General features: G+C 41.8%; 1 protein-coding gene across 2 annotated transcripts in view; it reads right to left on the bottom strand.

Moving 5' to 3' along the window:
* Positions 1–21,186, bottom strand: part of TNKS (tankyrase) — a 138,303-nt gene that overhangs the window by 21,251 nt on the left and 95,866 nt on the right. The window contains exons 11-20 of one of the 2 annotated variants that reach the window (XM_069978117.1): positions 20,883–20,961; positions 17,977–18,148; positions 15,556–15,635; positions 12,316–12,461; positions 10,541–10,706; positions 9,121–9,340; positions 7,461–7,570; positions 3,975–4,163; positions 3,356–3,593; positions 2,401–2,483 (exon numbers count right to left, since the gene is read on the bottom strand). In XM_069978117.1, coding sequence (XP_069834218.1) covers positions 2,401–2,483; positions 3,356–3,593; positions 3,975–4,163; positions 7,461–7,570; positions 9,121–9,340; positions 10,541–10,706; positions 12,316–12,461; positions 15,556–15,635; positions 17,977–18,148; positions 20,883–20,961 — 1,483 coding nt within the window. The remainder of the gene's footprint in view (positions 1–2,400; positions 2,484–3,355; positions 3,594–3,974; positions 4,164–7,460; positions 7,571–9,120; positions 9,341–10,540; positions 10,707–12,315; positions 12,462–15,555; positions 15,636–17,976; positions 18,149–20,882; positions 20,962–21,186) is intronic. The other variant, XM_069978118.1, reaches the window with a different exon arrangement.

Below are 21,186 nucleotides of genomic sequence, written 5' to 3'. Positions count from 1 at the left end.
TTATTTTGCTGATTAATAATTACTGCCTATTAGGAAGAAACACAACACTAAGGCTAGGTTCACCCCTGCGATTGTCTCATTCATGAACTGATCTGTCAAATTAAATAACAGAGGAACAGCGCAAACTGACTGCAAAATTATAAAAAAAAAATTGATGGTCCTTTCCATTGTTTGCTCCAATATGCATCTGCTCGGATATTTGTTTTTTTCTCTTCCTGGATCCTCACTTCTATGCAAGCGAGGAAAAAAAAAAACCCTGATGACAAAAGATAACTAGATTTGGATCCATTTACATGTGCGTTTCGTTTGTCTTCCTTTTTTTGGATTGACAAAACATTTTAGGTCCGTTCAAAAATACTAAACAATGACGGATTTGATGAAAATGAGGCAAAACTGATGGAACGGAGCAATAAAAAGTTTGATGAATTCGCTAGATTCTGTTCTCTTCTATCAAAATGGAAAAACAGAATTGTGTCGGAGGGTAAAATGCTGTTGTGAACCTAGCCCAACACTAGTACACAAAGACCTAGTATTCAATATAAAAATAAAAGTATCACCACTGTCAAGCAAAACTGATATTTCAGAGCACATGTGAGCTTAGAGGCATCTGGCTTCAATTCTAGCAGAGATAAATGGTTGGTTCCGATTGTAATGGGACCTAGAGACAAGTCTGATTAAGGGGGCATTCACATGTTCGCAAAATACTGCCCATGCACGGACCGGACCTCCTGACATCATTGATTTGATGATGCTGAGAGCTCCAAAGCTGTTTAAGTAAGCACTGCTACGTTACGCTTGCTGTCTCATTACAGTAACGCAAATTTTCAAACTGTTTGTGAACTCCCATCATCATAATGACTCATGATGCTGTGCGCTTCTAGGTCCGGTCCGCAGAATACTGTCAGTGTGGGGACAGTCATTTGCAGATGTGTGAATGTCCCCTAAAGAGAAACTAATCAGCAGGTTTGCTCAAGCAAACATATTAATATGTACCTGTTGCTTCAGAGCTGCTCATTGCAGTGCAGGTCTTATGTTTTTCAGTACAGTGGTACCTTGGTTTAAGAGTAACTTTGTTTAAGAGCGTTTTGGTTTAAGAGCTCACAGTTTTTCAAAATTGTGACTTGGTTTAAGAGCATTATTTTGGTTTAAGAGCTCCCTCTACTGGGTGGGAGCGCGAGTGAGTGGGGGAGGGGCATGGCCTGCATATCGGGGTCTACAGCACTGTACTTTGACCCAGGAAGTCTCCCTCACCTTCCAAATCATAGCAGATCCACTTCAGTCTGGGGCTTGCATCAGGGGACAGGACTGTGGAGGTAATCTCTTCATAGCTGTAATCCCTCTCTCCACAGAGAGTGCTGCATGTATGTGCCAACATATATACCCTGCTCATTCCTTCATACTCCCTGCAGTCTCTTTCAGTCCTGATTGGTCCATGCTGAACACACACTCCATCTCCGTTGGTGTCATGTGACCACACAGACCTCTGACAGCAGCCCTGCTTCTCTATTCTAGCCTGTTGTACTACATTACTGCTTTATGAGGATTTGCAGTTCCATCCCGTATTTATGCCCTTACTATACATTGTACTCCACATGCTGACTACTATACTGTACAGTAACTTATAATATCACATATTCAGCTGTTTATAAATGTTTGTATTTGTTTTACAGGTTATTCAGAATATAAAATCATTATTTTTAAGGCGTGGAACCAATTGTTTGCATTTCAATGATTTCTTATGGGAAAATTTGCTTTGGTTTAAGAGTGGATTTGGATTACAAGAACGGTCCCAGAACCAATTAAGCTCGTAATTCAAGGCACCACTGTAAATGTATATTCATTATATGTGCAGTAATGCCAGCCTGGCACTGTGCAGGGGGGAGAGAGGTACCTACTTATGCATAGATGAATATACAGAAGTAGGTATGGGTGTACGAGCCAGCGGGCGGTATGGTGCACTGAGGGGCCAAGGATCACCGGCAGTGCACCAAACTGACTTATTAGCATATTTCTTTCTAAACACTTTGTAAACTTATATTACCTTCGGCAGAGCAAAAAAAGACCCAAAAATCTATGAGGTTAGTTATGATTTGTCTATAGTAAATCGATTTCAAGAAGTGCCAGGGTACAGACAAATCTTTCCTACTAGATCATATCTTGACCGAAACTTTAATAAAAACCAGCACTGTTAAAATACCTGGGAGCTGTGGACAGAACTATTAGAGGCCTGACTGTTTATAGTATATGGGGATGTGATTCACATCGTACTATTACAATTATCTTCCCATCTCCTTCAAAGCAACACATCACCCTCCTTCAGGTCAATGAGACAGCCATACTGTCTTTGAAGGCAGAGATGCCGAGCATCAGCCGAGAGAACACATTTGGCTTCCATCCTACCTGTTCAGTTTCAAAGATATCCCGAAGGTGTTCTAGACCAAGGCTTTTCAGAAACTGATTGATGTTCATGTCAAGACCTGCAACTGCAAGGGGACAAAAAGAAATATTTTTTTGCAGAGCACTTTCAGATACCAAGACAGGCCCTAAAGATATTGCAAGATACCTTATGGCTTATTATCTGTACTGTATCAGGAGACACAGCATTTACTGCAAGCTAAATAATGGGGAGAGAAAAGGCATTTAAAGGGGAACTAACGACAGGCTAGAAGACACTTAGTCTGCTGTTATGTTTACATAGGGGACAGAGTTATGAGAATGAAGGTCATCACTGCGGATTTTGTAAATTTTTTACTTTAACCAAGGGGGGTGGGGGTGGCGGTTGGGGTGTTTGCTGGAGATGTACTACATTACCTTCATTCTAAGTGTTCCCTATGGGAACATAACCACAGGTTGAAGTCTTCTGAACTGTTAGTTTTCCTTTAAGAGTCAGCGATTAAACATACATATGTAGATCGGATAGTACTTTCGGTCTTAACAGTTACAATTAAATCACTAATTTGTTATCTCATTAGAGAACCCACTTCTGGATGCCGCAACTGATCGCTCCGAGTCCTGCTCCCAGCTGATTTTAAGAATTCCCATTACATGAGCCACTCAAGGGAAAATACAGTATTAATAAGAACAGCTCTGTCAGCCCAGAAAAAGTCTAAAAGGACACTGATACATTGTGTCCCTCTTTTCTTACCAGTTCCTGACCAGAGACCCTCCCTTATCATGTTAATATAACCTAACAGGGCTGCCTCTCTAAGACACAGACTGTTGTATTTTCCTACTTACACAGCGTTTCATATATCTTGTCAATACAGGGTTATTGGCCCACAACATGTTACAATCCAAGATTGACGCATAAATAGCCCCCAATATATTAAATATATAACAGTTACAAAACATTTACCTTCCCCTTCTTTCCTTTCTGTCCCTGCGGCTCCATCACCGGCATTTGACGATCCTCCTGCAGCAAGATCAGCCAAGGGACCAGTCAGATTATCAATGCTGCTGGCAGCAGACAGACACGAGGGGGTAGATGCTGGTGAAATTATTGAGGCACTGACTACTGTGGCTTGAGGTTTGAAGCAGCTAGGTAAAGCCTCAGGCGGCATTGCATCTATTAGCAGAGCTCGAATATCATCGGCCTTAAAAAAAACGAAAAAAACAAACAAGAAAGTAACGTATATAGAGGATCAAAACAACAGTTATTTTAAAGAGGTAACCAGTCTGTAAAAAGTGACAGATGGGCAATCAATATTAGATTAGCAGGGGTCCCACTTCTGACACCCCACTGATTAGCTATTTAAAGGGGCTACAGAGTGAGTGCTGCAGCCTCTTTATTGTTTGTTTCAGTTCGGCCTCTTATCACCATATGTGTAGCGGCGGTGCCAGAAACTGCAGAGTTCACAAGGTTAAAGTGCTTTCATGTGTGCCAGGAGCTGGACTCCCAATTATCTGACATTGATAGCCTGTCCTGGGGACACGCCATCAATATTTACAAGCTAGATCACATCAAAATCACTTACTGTAGCTAAATCTAGTGGTGTTTGGCTTTCCTGGTTCTTCATTGTGGGATCTGCACCATGGGCTAATAGCAGAGCACACAGCTGTGTTCTTCCTTTCTGGGCCGCTTCATGTAATGGGGTGAATGCCCATTTATCGGTGGCATTTACACACGTGTTGTACTTTATTAATAATGCTGCAATGTCAACATGCTAGAATAGAAAAAAAAACAGAATTAATAGAACCAAGAAAAACGTTCCTAAAGGGAGTCAACTAGGAAAAATCCCTTTAAATTAGAAGTTAAAAAGCCATTAAAAAATGATTTCATATTATCCCCATGACATGTAACCACACAGCGGAGGTTCAATTAGGTTAAAGGGGTTGTTCACCAAAAAATGTTTTCTTTCAAATCAACTGCTGCCATAAAGTGCCAGAAACTTGTTTTCTTTCAAATCAACTGCTGCCATAAAGTGCCAGAAACTTGTAATTTACTTCTATTAAAAAAAGCTCAAGTCTTCCAGTATTTATCAGTTGCTGTATGGCCTGCAGGAAGTGGTGTATTCTTTCCAGTCTAGAGATCAGTTGAGGTTTTCAGTCAGGATTTGCTACTACTCTGGACAGTTCCTGACATGGACAGAGGAGGCAGCAGAGAGCACTGTGTCAGACAGGAAAAAAAAAACACCACTTCATGCAGGACATACAGCAGCTGATAAGTACTGGAAGATTCAAGATTTTTTAAATAGAAGTGAATTACAAATCTCTGGCACTTTATGGCACCAGTGGTGAAAGAAAACAACCCCTTTAAAGGAATATGTCAGCACTCGGACCCAGTCCAAGGTGCTGACAGTGTGATACAGAAAGCAGTTTCCTTGTTGACTTAATACCTCACCCCCTCATAGAAACATAGAAGATTGTCGGCAGAAAAAGACCACTGGGTCCATCTAGTCCGCCCTTTTAGTATTTTCTTCCTTATTATCTTAGGATAGATATATGTCTATCCCAAGCCTGTTTAAATTCTGTTATTGTAGATTTACCAACCACCTCTGCTGGAAGTTTGTTCCAGGTATCTACTACTCTTTCAGTAAAATAATATTTTCTTACATTGCTTCTGATCTTTCCCCCAACTAACCTCTCACTGTGTCCTCTTGTTCTTGAGCTCAGTTTTTTACTAAAAACACTCCCCTCTTGAACCTTATTTAGTCCCTTAACATACTTAAAGGTTTCAATCATGTCCCCCCTTTCCCGTCTTTCCTCCAGACTATACAGATTCAAATCCTTAAGTCTTTCCTGATATGGTTTATGCCTCACACCCTCCACCATTTTTGTAGCTCGTCTTTGGACCCGTTCTATTTTATCACTATCCTTTTTTAGGTGAGGTCTCCAGAACTGGACACAGTATTCCAGATGTGGCCTCACCAGAGCTCTATACAGCGGGATCACAATCTCCCTCTTCCTACTGGTTATACCTCTAGCTATACACCCCAGCATACGATTTGCTTTCCCCACCGCCTGGTTGCACTGGTGACTCATTTTAAGGCTTTCAGAAATCATTACCCCTAAATCCTTCTCTTCTGAAGTCTTTTCCAGCACAGTACTGCCGATGTGATACTCGGATAGAGGATTCCTCCTCCCCAAGTGCATTATTTTACATTTGGAAACGTTGAACTTCAATTTCCACTGTTTGGACCACGTATCTAGCAAAGCTAAATCATTTTCCATATTACTGACACCTCCAGGAATATCAACCCTATTGCACACTTTTGTGTTAGCAAACAGACAAACTTTACCTATCAACCCTTCTCCTATGTCACTTACAAACATATTAAAAAGAATAGGACCCAGAACAGACCCTTGTGGCACACCACTTGTAACCAGTCTCTGCTCAGAATATACACCATTAACAACAACCCTCTGATATCTCTCCTTCAGCCAACCACAAATCCACTGAACTATCCAGGGATTTAGTCCAATTTTCTCCAACTTCTCTATCAGCTCTTTATGGGGAACTGTATCAAAAGCTTTGCTGAAGTCCAGATAGGCGATATCCACAGCACCACCTTCATCCAGCACTTTTGTGGCATAATCAAAGAAATCAATGAGATTAGTCTGACATGATCGGCCCTCAGTAAAGCCATGCTGGTTTGGATCCATCAAATTGTTGATTCTTAGGTGATCCATTATCTTCTTTTTTAGAAGAGTTTCCATCATTTTCACTACTACAGATGTCAGGCTCACTGGCCTGTAGTTACTGGGCTCTTCTCTATTCCCCTTCTTGTGGATTGGTATAACATTGGCTGTTCTCCAATCATCGGGGACATCTCCTGTTAGCAGGGATTGGTTATACAGATCTGTCAGGGGGGCAGCAATCACAGATCTGAGTTCTTTAAGAACCCTGGGATGGATCCCATCTGGACCCATCGCCTTATTCAGCTTTAAACGGGCAAGTTCCTCTGCAACTTCAGCCTCTGAAAATACTGGAGCCGAACCCATATAGCTGGAGGCAGTGCTGTGTCCAACCATCCTGTGATTGTGAAGGCCGCCTTCTGAAAACACTGAGCAGAAGTAACTATTCAAATAGTCAGCGACCGCCTTATCTCCATCAATAAACGTATTCTCCCCATTACTTATTTTAGTAATGCTGAAGCCCTCCTTCCTCTTCTCTATGAATAAACATTCCGGCCTGGCCTCCAGCATGGGTGCTGCCGATAAAGGGCTGTGTGTTTTCTCCATCCTCAACCTGCGCAGGTGCCCTAGCCAGGAAGAGTGGTGCATGCGAGCCGAATGGCTGAAACCAACTCCCTTGTTCGCAGTGCCTTCAGAAGGCACGGTTAAGCACGCGTCCCTGCGCATGATTGATCACCGTATCGCTCATGCAGATCATTTATTCTCGGTGCTGCATTTAAACAGACATGTATCACCTAGATTTGTTTTTTTAGAGGTTAAAAGGCAGATACTGAAACCTGTTCTTTTACTTTCAAGTGCTATCAGTTTCCCAAGTGCTATTCTGTTACCAGGTAAAAATATTTTAGTAGGGCAATCCCAGTGAAACTTTGCATTCATGTAGGTGGTTGAGACAAAACTGTTCTAGTGTAGAAATATGTTAAGAACAATGCAAATCTGTAGAGTGCAGTCGGCACTGCCGGTACCACGAACCAGCGGATTAGAAAATGGAGCGACGAGACTAAGGTAGCTTGTAAACGGGGTGCTCCCAGGAAAAGGTGTGTGCAAATATCACAAACGGAGGATACAGCACAGGGCACTCACCGATAACTTCAAGCTTGACAGTCCTTTATTGCATAGGTCTAGGCTCCTAGGGAAGGGAGGACAGATGGACTCTGTGGGTGCGCCCGCAGAGTCCATCTGTCCTCCCTTCCCTAGGAGCCTAGACCTATGCAATAAAGGACTGTCAAGCTTGAAGTTATCGGTGAGTGCCCTGTGCTGTATCCTCCGTTTGTGATGTTAAGAGCAATGTTTAATGTACGGCAAGCCTAAATATGCATTATTCTTACCCCATAGGATGCTGCATTGTGTAAAGGAATAAGTCCTCCTTTGTCCTGTGCATTTACATCGGCACCATGTTCTAGGAGATATTCAGCCACCTCGAGATTGTTGTAACCAGCTGGGGAGAGTGAACAAAACCACTTCAGAGAGATAAAGAGATATACATACAGGAGATGAGCAAACATAAGTAGTTTAGGTTCATATAAACCAGAGTGATCAGCACTTGAATTCCGCTGCCTTAAGAAGGTGTACGTACCCTAAGGACAACCTGGAAAGCATGGATACAGCCAAAGGCTCACCTCTAGTGTGTACATCTTGTATTGCTGCCACATTGTACAATAAAGAATACGCATCAAATACTTTAGCGCTTGCCATAAAGCGCGCACTACTGTGCTGTAAACGGACGAATACTGAACTGAATCCTGACCGACACCCTGAAGCTGCAGAAAATCCTCACTGCCTGGTCCACTCTGTCTCCACTCCTCAGTCCTCCTCCTAACTTTGAGACACAGGACATGTGATCTCTGTATCTTCTGTGAGCCAGGCAAGCTGTAACACCTCATCTGTAACTGACTCACACCTACCAGTGATCACCCAACCAAAGCAGAAGCAGAACAAAGTGGGTGGGTTCTAAGTTGTTGGCTCCGAGGTGCAATGCCAGCAAGGAGATGTAGTTTCCAGACCGGTTGCCATGTTGGAGAACTGGGATCATTTGTAAAAGTTTGAATCTGGTGCTAGTAGCAGCATAGGCAAGTGGGAAAGATGTCAATGGGGATCTGTGAGTGCTCCTATATGCTTTTGGTGCCTTTTATTTCTATAGGATCCCTAGAATACCCAAGGGGTACTCCAGCGAAAAGCTTTTTTTCCCTGTAATTTAAACACATTACAAAGTTATATAACTTTGTAATATGTTTCAATCACCTATCTGCCCCCCTTCCCTATATTTTCCCCCCTTAACCCCCATCAGGAAGTGAAGTAAACTCATTCTTATCTAATGACTGTTGTCAGGCTTTTCTGTGGCAGCCATTTTGTGACAATGGCATCATCAAGAGGGAGGCAGGTCTAAGCCCTGACTAAGGTTGCTCAGCTCTGATTGGCTGAACAAGATGTAAGCCATCTAATAGTTCTACAGAGTCAGTAAGACATCACAGGAGAGAAAGTGCATCATGGGAAAGCCCAAAACAGGAAGTGAAGAAAAAATGAAGACAACTGGAGGTTCAGTGACCTGCAAACAGCGGGAAATTCAAACGGAGACAAACTTAGGAGGGATGGTAAGTGTAAAAGCTATGTTTATGATTGTTTTTTTTTTTTATTAGCGCTGGAGTACCCCTTTAAGTAAACAGAGATGGGGTGGACCAGATGGCTTGAATAGGCTAGGTGAGTAGGTTTTATTTAGTTATTTTATAATTAATAAAAGTGCTAAAAGTAAAAATGCTATGAACAGGGGGTCTCATGCTCATAAAATGTAACCTAGCAAAGGTGTTCATCCTGTGCTATTTTATGTAAGTTGTCTACTTTGGAATGACCCCCATGCAGAAGAACCAGAAAGGAAATTATGTAAAACATTAAACTGGCCACAAACATGAATTTTCTGCAGGAGGACTATACATACTATCAGTACAGGATTGTACATACACTGTATGTGGCTAGCAGATTGTTTATTCTCACCAGCTAGATGCAGAGGGGTGGAGTTTCTCCCTTGGGTGTCCCTGCAGTTAATGTTGTCTTGTGTACAAAGCTTTTGTACTCTTGCTAAGCAGCCTTTTTTAGCTGCGTCAAGCAGAGCAGCATCTCCGCGTAATAGATCTTGAATGTCCGTGTCCCCATCTTTTACCAAATCCAGAGGAGTGTTTCCGTCCCTGTTTTTCTTGGTTGGATCTGCTCCGTGCTGGGAAACAAATGTATTGTTAAACCAAGTATATTGTTTTTCATAGAAATAATTGTAAAGAAATGAGAAACAACTGACTGTAGTGATTCATATTGTCACATTTTAAGGTGTACCTGTCGCAATTATTATTTAGGTTGTGATTAGAGATGAGAGAATTTACAGTAGGAACAAAGTGAATCGCTTCTCCTAGTTTCTCAGGACAGGATGCAGCTTTTCCCAGCACCCAGATAGGAGCGGCACTGAAAAGACTTCAAAGCCCGCAGCGTGATGAGCAGAATGCAGATAGCGCGGTAAATTTACTCATCTCTAGTTGTGATCACAAGAAGTATTGCAATTACTCACTTTGTTTTTTTCCCCAGTTTTTTTCTATGTTTAAATCAATGTTATACATAACGGCCAAACTGTGCTCCATGCAGATATTTGGTCTCTTCTCTGTTCAAAAAAAAAAAAAAAAAAAAAGACCAAACAAAGGAAGTCCCAGTCCTTTGTGTACTCACATAAGGAAAGACCTGTTCATAATGCAAGTTGTATATCAACTAAGGCAAATTATAATAGTAATTTTTGCTAATTATATCATCAGCTATGCAGCTAACCAGGAGACAATGCGCTTTGTTATGTAACAATTCAATCAGTATAATGTCACTGTGTGGTTACAGAGGTTTTGGTGCTATGTGACAGGAGAGCTGACAATACAATGCAAGCACCCCCAAGATTCTCTGCTACCTATGTGGATGCGAAGCAGCTGTACATATGCGCAGAGAAGGGAGACATCTAGTGGCCGTATGTATAACATTGATTTAAACATAGCAATCTTTAATTGCAAAACAGCTGTGTGTATGCAATGTGTTATTTTACATGCACTCGACAACTGACAACATTCCACTCACACCCTGAGAATATAAAAGGGTTTACCCCAGTCTCTTTTTACAATGGTTTGGAAATTGTATATATGCGTCCTCTGCTAACCTTGCAACAGCAATACATTCTAGAAATAAAAATCTGAGCATACAGCTTTTCCCCAGCATAAAAAGAGCAACATCATTTTATTTATGGTTTCAATAACCTTTAGAAATTTTGTTTTTGCCTTTGTAATGAGTTTCCAATGCCCACTAGTGTGAGGCATAATAAAATAAAATAAAAAAAAATACAAAAACTAATGACTGTGAATGGAGGCAGCAATAAAAAATTTTGCCATCTTACCTTTAATAACAGTTTGCAGATCTCATATTTTCCTTTAGCAGCTGCTTCGTGTAGTGGAGTAAATTTCCAGAGATCTGCGACATTTACAGAGGCCCCGTGCCTCACTAGCAACTCTGCCACTTCATAGTGTCCGTAGGAGCAGGCATTGTGTAGAGGGACTAAGCCACTAAACAGAAAGAAAAATAATGCTTATTCTTTTCTTCTAATTTCAATAGCTTTATTTACAATAAAAACACTTGGTGAACCTGGAAAATGTACTGTTTTATAGAAATGTGTTGAAGATAAACCGGTACTGGGCATCAAGCATGAATTTACTAAGTGACTAGTGTTGAGTGTGCTGAGGATCCGGTACGTGTAAAGGTACCCTTAAAGGGGTTTCACAGGCAAAATTGACTGAAGTACTATCCACAGAGTAGCTCATCAGTCACTGATGAGACACTCTGTCTCGCCACCTGCACCACACAGTGAACGAGGCCGGAAGCAGTTGTCTCTGTTCACTTTATATCGGTGGAAACCTGTAACTGCAGGTCAGCTCCCATTAAAGTTAACGGCAGGTGAGGTGCAGTAGCTAGGTCCAGCCACTACACAGTGGATGGAGAGAACTATGTCCAGTCTCCTCCTCTGTGTAGTGCAGACGCCGAATGGCTGTTCAGTGCCGGTGCCATGTGCTTTAACCATACCGTTTAGTGACTGATAAGCTATCTCGTGGATGGCACATCAGTATTTATTTATTTTTTATTTTTTTAAAGAATCAACTGGTGTCAGAAAGTTATACAGATTAATAAATTAAATCTATTTAAAAATCTAGTCTTCCAGTACTTATCAGCTGCTGTATCTCCTGCTGAAAGTGTACACTTTTCAGTCTGACACAGTGCTCTCTGCTGCCACCTCTGTCCATGGCAGGAACTGTCTAGAGCAGGAGAGGTTCTTTATAGGAATTTGCTTGTGCTCTGGACAGTTCCTGTCACAGACAGAGGTGGCAGCAGAAAGCACTGTGTCAGACTGGAAATAATACACCACTTCCTGCAGGACATACACCATCTGATTAGTACTGGAAAACTGGAGATTTTTAAATAGACGTAATTTACAAATCTCTTTAACTTTCTGACACCAGTTGTTTTGCAAAAGAGCAATTTTTCGCCGGAGATCCCCTTTGAGATCAATCAGTGTAGATATAACATGGCCAGGATTAGTACTCCAAAGGTACTGTAGATGCCAGAGAAGATGGAATGTTATTAAATGGAGGCTATTGTACCAGCAAACACAATTACCTATAAGACATGGCACCAGGCATCAGTTTCTGCATAAAGATGCAGGCTAACTGTACCTAACAGAACCTTTCACACTGTATCACTTAGCATTATTTGAAGACGTAGGAGCTTTTTCTTTACTTCCATACCCCTGGGTGTGAGCAGGTTACTGGGACTATTTTTTATTGTTGAGTGGACTTGCTAAACTGTGAAAGTTCAACAATGTTCTTTGAATCTGTACGCTTGCCATTTGACTCCTGGTGGCTGAAGAAGTTGGATGCAGTCTAAGAGAGTTCTGGAAAACAATGATAAAGCCATAGTTTCCATGTTTTCCCAAGGCCCTAGGGTGGCATCCAACTTCTCCAGCCAGCCAGAAGTGAAATGCAGAGTGTTCAGGTTTGATGAACATTGCTGAACCCAGACAGTTCGGCAAGTCTGCTCAACACTAATTGTAACATATAAAAAAAAACACACACACACAAAAGGTACCATATAAATAGAAAGCAAGACGTCCAACAAACCTACCCCTTATCTTTGGCATGTACGTCAGCACCATGATGTAGCAGATATTCCACAACAGAAACACGGTTATAACCAGCAGCAAAATGTAATGGAGTTGAATGGCGGCCTTCAAGATCTCTGCAATTCACGTTCTGGGGGCTGCATAGCTGCTGTAAAAAATATTAAGTGTAAGCTCTGGATAAACGCATAGTGACTATGTATCTGTCCTCATTATCTCTTTACATGTCACAATCAAGTAGAGGTATACTTGCACAGCATAGTAAGATGCTTCATGAGTTAATGTATTCAGCTGTTGAAAGGCGGCATGTCAACACAAACAATTATATCATCACAGGCAGAACCAGAGCTCATCGTAAGACAGCGTAATGCAAAATGCAGAGCTTCAAGTTATTAAAGAGAAACATCTAACCTTCTAATATGTCTCCATAGCATACAGGGCGCTGAAGATGAAGGTAAGTTTGTTACCTTGACCCTTATATTGCCAATTTCGGATTGCTTGTAGGTTATATTTCATATTCTAATGAGGCATTTTGGAGCACTGGGGGAGGGGCTACCATTTTCAGTGTACTGAACTGTCCCTTCCATTCTAAAGAATACTGGGGCAGAGCTCTGCTAATAAGTGTTAGGAGAGATGAGCTGGCTAAGGTGGATTGGTGCACTGAGGTTCTCACTGAGGTAAGAAAATACCTTAGTTAGATGCTCGTAACATGCCCTTTAAGGAATGTTTCACTTTATTGCAAGTCTACACTACGTTTTGTATGTAAAAGCTACAAGCAAGTCATACAAGTACTATTTTTCCTGCTGTAGAAATTTGGTGTTTATTCTCTGGGTATGCCTGCACAGTAGGGCTGGCCAATAGACAGCACACAAAAGAAAACCAAAAACATGATAACGACTTGTGTACCTGGAACCTAGCAGCATGTTCTCCCTAGTGCCCCAAAGGTTTTTGACCACCGTTGGCGCCGCAACCTCTAAGGACCTGCCAAGCTGTCGTGGAAGATGATCTCACACACAGCACAGTCCATCCTGCCCTCGAGAGGGTCCTTCCACCATGAGGGTCTGCCCCTGAGCCTGGTCATGAGTATCGCACAGGCTCGCCCAAAAATCTGCCGCAGCCACCAGAGCCGGACCCAGGATGTTAGGGCCTCCCCCCTCCGCCGTCATGTCCGCTGCTGTGCCTAGCTTCGCGATGCCTCCTCACCTGCAGCCACCTCACACCCGAGCCCTGCAACCTCTGCCTACAACAATGCATCCTTCACCAGACGCTGTTCTATGAGAGCCGCACCGTGCATACACAGGGCATGTTACCTGCAGTTACACTTCGCCAGCCTGTACTCACTACAACCCCCTTCATTATATATACACACACTACACCCACCATTATTTAATAAACCCCCATTGTTATACACACACTACATCCCCCATCATTACACGGTATACTATTATATACACTACAACCCCCATCATTAATATACACACTACAACAGTAGTAGTGTTTATAAAGCAATGGGGATTGCAAGGTGTATATAATGATAGGGGCTGTAATGTATATGATGACAATAACCTTGGGGGGGGGGGTGCTGCTGAGACCCCCTAATAGCGGGAATAGACTAAATGGTACAGCCTTGTGTTGCTGCTCAATCATTATTGTCAGGGTTACATGTTCAATTTACTGTGATATTGATTTAGGCCATTATCGCCCATCTCTACTGCACAGCGCATGTTAAAGAGGTATTCCAGTCAAACATAACTTTTCATATGATGCTGTTGATGTGTATGAGCTGTTATCCCTCCCTATATTACAAAGTTGCAGATAGGGACTTGTTTACAATTTAGAGCCAGGTCTGTGAATATTTGTGCAGCATTTAAAAAGTGAGCATGTGGAAAAATAAATAAATAAATCCGTAAAATGATAAATATGCAGACGCCAACTATTTTCTTGAGTAAATTCACTGTATGTTATGAGATATACAGGGCACCTGGTAGAAACCTACAGAGCTCATTTTATGAGCAATAAGCTATTATGGTAAAGCTATTTGCTGTATTTTACTGATACATGAAGATGCATGATTAGGGCCTCAAGCTGAACTTATTGTTTGCTATGGAAACAGCAACACAGCGTTAAGATATTTTAAGAGAAGCACAACAGTAGTGTTTATGTGGAGCTGGTGACAGGCGCTGAGCGCAGCTGTTATTAGGTTTATCACACGAACCAAGAACGCATATAACTAAAGACTGATGGCTTCCCGATCACCATGGTAACTACTGCCAGGAGCGTTACTAAAGCACCAAGGCCTGGAAAACACCAAAGCCCATAACAACCAATCACAGCTCACCAACCAGGCTCGGCTTTCATCTCTTACAAGCTCTGGGCTTAAATTTTTTTTTAAAAAAGTCAAAAGGTGGTTTGCTCACCACAGCAAACTTTAAGTTTAGGTCTGGGTTCAGCAACTTCTCAAAACATGACCACTCAGCATTTAACCAATCTGGAAAAGTTGGTTGCCGCCTATGGGAATCCTGGAAAAAATGGATACAGCCAAAGGCTATATCCATGTTTTCCTGGCAGCCTTAGGAAGGCAACCAACTTTTCAAGATGTGGTGAGATCAATGCTGAGTGGTCGGGTTTGAAGAAGTTACCGAAACCAGACCCAAAACATGACGTTTAGTCAACTCTACCCTTCTCCTCAGCAGTGTTAGAGCAACACCCTTCATTTCCCTAGCAGTCAAACAGCCTCACCCCCCCCCCCCCCCAAAAAAAAAAAAAAAAAAAAAAAACAACTTAATTTTTGCAGCCATTCCAGACTAGTCACAGTAGGACTTGTAACAGACTCCCCAGTGGAAAGTAAGAGTATGCCAGGTTGAAAACCAACCAAAACAATCATCATTTTCCCCAAGGTATCTTTTCCAATCAGGCATCAGAGCTAAACACTTTAAGGTTAAGCACTGAACGCATCAGAGAGGAAAAAGTCAGGAGAGATGAAAGTTTGGACACCCAGAGGTTCCTCATCCTGAGGTTTATGCCAAATCAGACAATGGGTAGATGAGAATTTTGCATGGATAGATAGATAGATAGATAGATAGATAGATAGATAGATAGATAGATAGATAGATAGATAGATAGATAGATAGATAGACAGACAGATAGATCACCTGAATCTCTCTTCTGCCACTTCATAGACTTTAGAAGACACCAGCAGCAGCAGTTTGGGATCTCGCATGAGAATATTTGTTGATATGACTTACCTTTACAGTATCCAGGTCTCCAGCTTTCGATGCCTCAAGCAGTCTGTAATCCACATCAGAAGTGCGGGCCGGTGTGCTTTCTGTAATCACAAATCCGTTCATTCAGAAACTTAGAAATTTGGTCGCTACATTTTATATGTCCCTGACTTGCTGCAACGTTTTTACTAGCAAAACTGAGAGATTGAATAGGGTGTTAATTATAAGTTTTGATAAAGAGGACAAAATAAACAAATTTAAAAGAAATGCTTCATTACAGTCATGAAAAGGGAGCCCTGAAATGAATTACTCCAGGGGTTCAGGGGCTATTCAAGAGATTGGAGCCCTTCAAGGAATTAAACTGGGTTCACACACACGCAGTATTATGGTCAGTATTTGGTACTCAGTGATCGGCATTTTAAGGCAAAACCAGGAGTGGGACTGGAGTGGTTGGAACAATTGCAAATTTGATTTCTGTTAGGGAAGATCAGGTGTGACTCTTGCTGTGGAGGGGGACTAGCTCCAGCAGAACTACCTTCCCCTCCAGGTTACATGGGGAGCCATCCCAAAGTGCTGCTGTATTCTGCCATGATCAGCCAAGATAAGACAGGCTGTGGATTTTAAATAGATATAAATAAGATAATTTTAATAGGGTTTGCACTTTACTTGTTTTAGGAGTTTTTCAAGTCTTTGACTCCTTAACAACCCATTAGATTTTTTTTTCTGCCATTAAAGGGGTACTCCAGTACGAGAAAATTGTACTTCAATTGAACTATCACCCCAAGATATATAACTTTCCATTATAATTTTATTACCAATAGTCTTCGATTTAGTGGCTTTTCTGTGCTTCAATTCTGACAGGAAATGGGGAAATGAAAGGACTACAAGACTTGTATTGACCCCCAGCTTTTCTCCCCAGTGTCAATGCATCATCATGGATGTCACAGGAGGCTTGGCTGGATCTCCCACCCCCGTGAGTGATTCACCAATTCAACATCTCTAAGGGTCCCTTTGCACCGAGAGATTTATGACGCCAAAGCCAGGAACAGACTATAAACAGAGAAAAGGTCTTAAAGGAAAGACTGAGATTTCTTCTCTTCTCAGATCCATTCCTGGCTTTGGCTTAAAAAATCTGTCAGATAAATCTCTTTGTGTAAGGCCCCGTTCCCACTGAGCAAAACTAGCGGAATTCCGTGGCGGAATGCAGTTAGCCTCCCGCTCATAATGGGAGTCTATGGGAGGCACGCGCTCCTGCCCTGTCCGCGATGAAGAATGAACATGTTGTCCGCCGCAGAATTCCGCTAGTTTTGCTCAGTGGGAACGGGGCCTTAAGGCAGCTCCACCACCCCTCTAGCCTACACCTGATCAGGCGAGGAGTGATTGAAGCAGCTGCTGCAACTTCACTGATTATGCAAAAGTCTGCAGTGAAATTAGGGCCATGTTCACACATGTTGTAGTTTCATTGCCGTACTGCAGCCTCCTCACAAAAATGTACTACCGCAATTAAATGATGCAGTAACACAATTAAATGATGCTAAACTGCATAGAAGATTGGCACTGCCAATCCCACCTGGACAAAAATGAGGCATAAACAGTATATCAGGTATAAGATAATAGCGGATAAAGTCCTTATTAGGGGGCTCAACTTCAAAGACAAAAGATGCTCGATCATAATATGTGCGTGAAGAAAAAAAAACTAAATTCAAAAAGTTCTTTATTCCAATGTTGGCGTTACAGGTAGAGAATACAGCGTGCTGTGTGGGTGGGAACACAATGAAATTATTCAAAAAAAACTATGAAAATGCAATGTGTGAACACAGCTGTTACAAAACTACAATGCCCATCATGCCTGGACAGCCAAATGCCAAAATTGCATTTTTTACGTCCCATCATATCCCACAAAAAACAAAAACAAAAAAAGTGATCAAACGGTCCAATCTAAAGATGAGCAAATCGCCCGTCTAACTCCGTTCTGTTCCCTGCAGCTCCATCCTGGGGGTCGGGAAAAGTTGGATCCAGTTTGCTAAATAATTGTTATTTGCGAATACATTTCCAGAGAAATACAAATTGTTAAGCAGGCAGGGGCAAACAAAGAACATAATAAACATGTCCTACTAGCCTTCCTTCGTGCCTCTGTAGCATTGTTTCAACACTTTGGGGCCCCCGCAGAGCTCGGGGATCTCCTGCTCTAGCAACATCACTTGGATGAATGATTTACCTGCTCAGCCAATCAGTGACTGGGGTGGGACGCCGCTCTAGTCAATGACTGGCTGAGCGTGTGATCCATCATCCGGGTCGGGCATATTTTGACAGAACACTATATACTGTATATACATTTTTTTTTCGTCACTCACCATAATCCTTTTTTGTTGTTTTATCCAGGTGTTTTATTATACAGTCCACATCACCCATAAAACTAAAGCTCTAAAAGAGGCACTGACTCACCGCTCAGAATTTGTTGGACAGCTTCATTTCCCATCTGTGCAGCTGTAAAGCCTTGCAGAGAGATGATTGACGCATCCGAACCAAAGCTCAGTAGAAGACGACAGGTCTGCAGGTGACCCCCCAGGGCCGCTCTATGCAGAGCGGTTTGCCCAAGTGTGTCCAAGGCATTCATCTTAAGGAAAAACACAAATGCATAAGAACAAAGTCTATAAAAAAAAACTCCATAACGCTTCCAATAGACACCATAAGTTTCAGATACTACACTATGTAGCTCAGTAAACAATTTTTACATCTGGGTGCTACAACTCGATCGACCAGCTGGGGGTAATAGCACCCTGCAAATAAGCTATTGAACATCTATTCTGAAAACAGACCATCAATCAACTTGACCCAGGACACAAACCTCCGAAGAGGACTTTTATGGCGCAACAATGATCTCCATTGTGTTGTTCCTCTGTCACTCCCCTTAAGACTGACCTTTAAAACGGACATCTAGATGTTATAACACTGTGACACAGTCCATCAGTGCAGACTGACTGGATGGGGTGCGGGAGACACCCTCATTTATTCACCAATTTTGTAGAAGGAAGGTGAGGAACAGCACAACACTGATCTAAACAAACGTGCTCCAGAATTGTTATTTTATCAGAATACGCCCATTTACTAAATCAGCCATGTCAGGAGGGGCAGAAAAACCTCTTAAACCCCTTGCAAATTCACATATACAAATGTCTAGGACGGCTGCATGTTAGCGTTAAACTGTCCCAGCGCGCGATAAAGACATATTAACCCCTTTTTCATCATGTACCTAATGGTCTCCCCTGTTCTTGTACCTAACTGTTTCCCCTGTTCTGTTGTTGTACCTAATGGTCACCCCAGTCTTCTTGTTGTACCTAACGGTCTCCCCTGTCCTGTTAGTTTATGTGATCGTCGCTCATGTTACTGCAAGTCATGGTCACCGCTGTTGCTGTAAGTGAAATTTGAAAAATTTGCTGCTAAACCCTATAACATCCTAAAAAGCAAATGGACAGTTACCAAATAATCTGACATAGAGTAGACATATTGTAAATGTGAATTATCTAATTTGTGTTGAATGACTATCTTTGTTACACACAGAGAATTTCATACCTAGAAAAAATGCAAGCATTTTAATGTTTTTTCTTTTTCTAACAAGAGGTACATTTTGTCACAAAAAAAACAAAACAAAAAACCAACAACTCACTAGGATAAGTTACAGGTTCACAAAGTTACAGTCAGATTTTAAAAATTGGCCTGCGTTCTTAAGGTGAAACTCCAGCAGATCGGTTGATTTGAAAAAATAAGAACTGTGTCAGAAAGTTATATCGATTTGTAGTTTACTTCTAATCTCTAGACTTCCAGTATTTATCAGCTGCTGTATATCCTGCAGGAAGTGGTGTATTCTTTCCAGTCTGACACAGTGCTCTCTGCTGCCACCTCTGTCTGACCAGAACTGTCCAGAGCAGTAGCAAATCCTCTGCACAGTTCCTGACATGGACAGAGGTGTCAAGAGAGAGCACTGTGTCAGACTGCAAAGAATACACTACTTCCTGCAGGACATACAGCGGATTATAAGTACTGGAAGGTATGAGACTTTTAAACAGAAGTAAATTACAAATCTATATAACTTTCTGAAACCAGTTGATTTGAAAGAAAAATAAAAATACCGGATAACTCCTTTAACGCCAGAAGAGGCAGCAGAGTTAAAGCGTAACTGTCATGTTTTTTTTTTATTGCAGAAATCATTAGTATAAGCGATTTTAAGAAACTCTGTAATAGGTTTCATCAGCCAAAAAAGCCTCCTTCTGTACTCAAGAAGCAATCTCCCAGCCTCCCCCCGACTTCTTGTCTGTGCATTATCAGGCAAACACGTCTTCATTACAGAGAAGCCAGTGAAGACGGGTTCTGCTCTCTCCATTGTAAGCCTATGAAGGGGGGAGGGGCTGAGGGAGATGAGGGAGCAGGAAGAGGTGACATGAAGGTCAGCTGTTTGTAGACTCTCTGGGCACCTAAACCGCAGGATTCTGGGGTCAGAAAGGTCAGTGCTTATCTATGTACTTACTGAGAGAAGATTGCAGGGTGTTGTGCTGTGCAGGACTGCTCAGTCACTCCTAACAGCCCCTCCCCTCTCCATAGCCACATAATGGAGACAGAACTCCTGCTTCATCTGATGTGAGGGGGGAGGCTGGGAGATTGCTTTTTCAGTACAGAAGGAAACTCTTTTAGTACATAAAACCTATTACAGAGTTTCTTAAAATCGCTTGTACTATTGATATTTAATGTTTTCAGAAAAATGACCCTGAAATGACAGTTACGCTTTAAGGGCTTAAAAGCCAAAATAGGCCACATCCTTCAGGGGTTAAAGTGGATCCAAATCAGAGTATCTTTAGTATCTTGATGTCACAAGCTTCAGCAATACAGTACCAAATATGGCTGGATCTAAATGAAGGAAGACTAAGAGGCCTCAACAAACAATGCCCCTTCCTGTACTTTGTGGCTTTTTGTCCTTGTCTCCTGCTTCTCTCTAATTACAAGGGACGGGACTGACTTTTCATTTCAAGCTTTAAACCCTCAGAAGCAGTTTGTATTGAAATGACACAAAGAGATATCATTGCAGATAGATGGCCAAAATACTCCAATTAAATTACTCACCCTGATGCCAGGAACAGGGATGAATCACAGTCTGAGTAGCAAACTAATTTTCATAAAAGCTGAATGCCTTTGAGGTACTGTAGGATTTTCAGATAAATGTACTGACCTAATATTCTAATTGTATCTAACCCTGAGCTATCTGTAAAGATAGAGAAGGACGGCACAGCTTGGTAGAGAAGCACAAACAATAATTATGGGCAAAAATAATTAAGTGCACTTAAATATTCATTCTTTACCTTTGCTCCATGTTTATGCAGAACTTCAACCACATCATTGTGAGCTCTTTCAGCCGCTACATGTAAAGGTGTCATGAAGCTAAAGCAAAGGGGAAAAAAATATATAACATAAGTAACGACAATCAAAACAACTTAAAAATGTACCTGTCACAATTTTTTTTTCTTTTGGGAAATCAACAGGACTTGTGATCACAAGCAGTTTTTTTTTGCAATATACTCGCTTTATTTTTTTTCTATGTATAAATCAACGTTATTCTAATGGCCAAACTGTGGTCCATGCTCCCTCCATGCTGATATTTGGTCT

Source organism: Dendropsophus ebraccatus, chromosome 7, assembly GCF_027789765.1.
Source record: "Dendropsophus ebraccatus isolate aDenEbr1 chromosome 7, aDenEbr1.pat, whole genome shotgun sequence".
NCBI classification, from domain to species: domain Eukaryota; kingdom Metazoa; phylum Chordata; class Amphibia; order Anura; family Hylidae; genus Dendropsophus; species Dendropsophus ebraccatus.
This window is presented reverse-complemented; position numbering and strand designations above follow the sequence as displayed.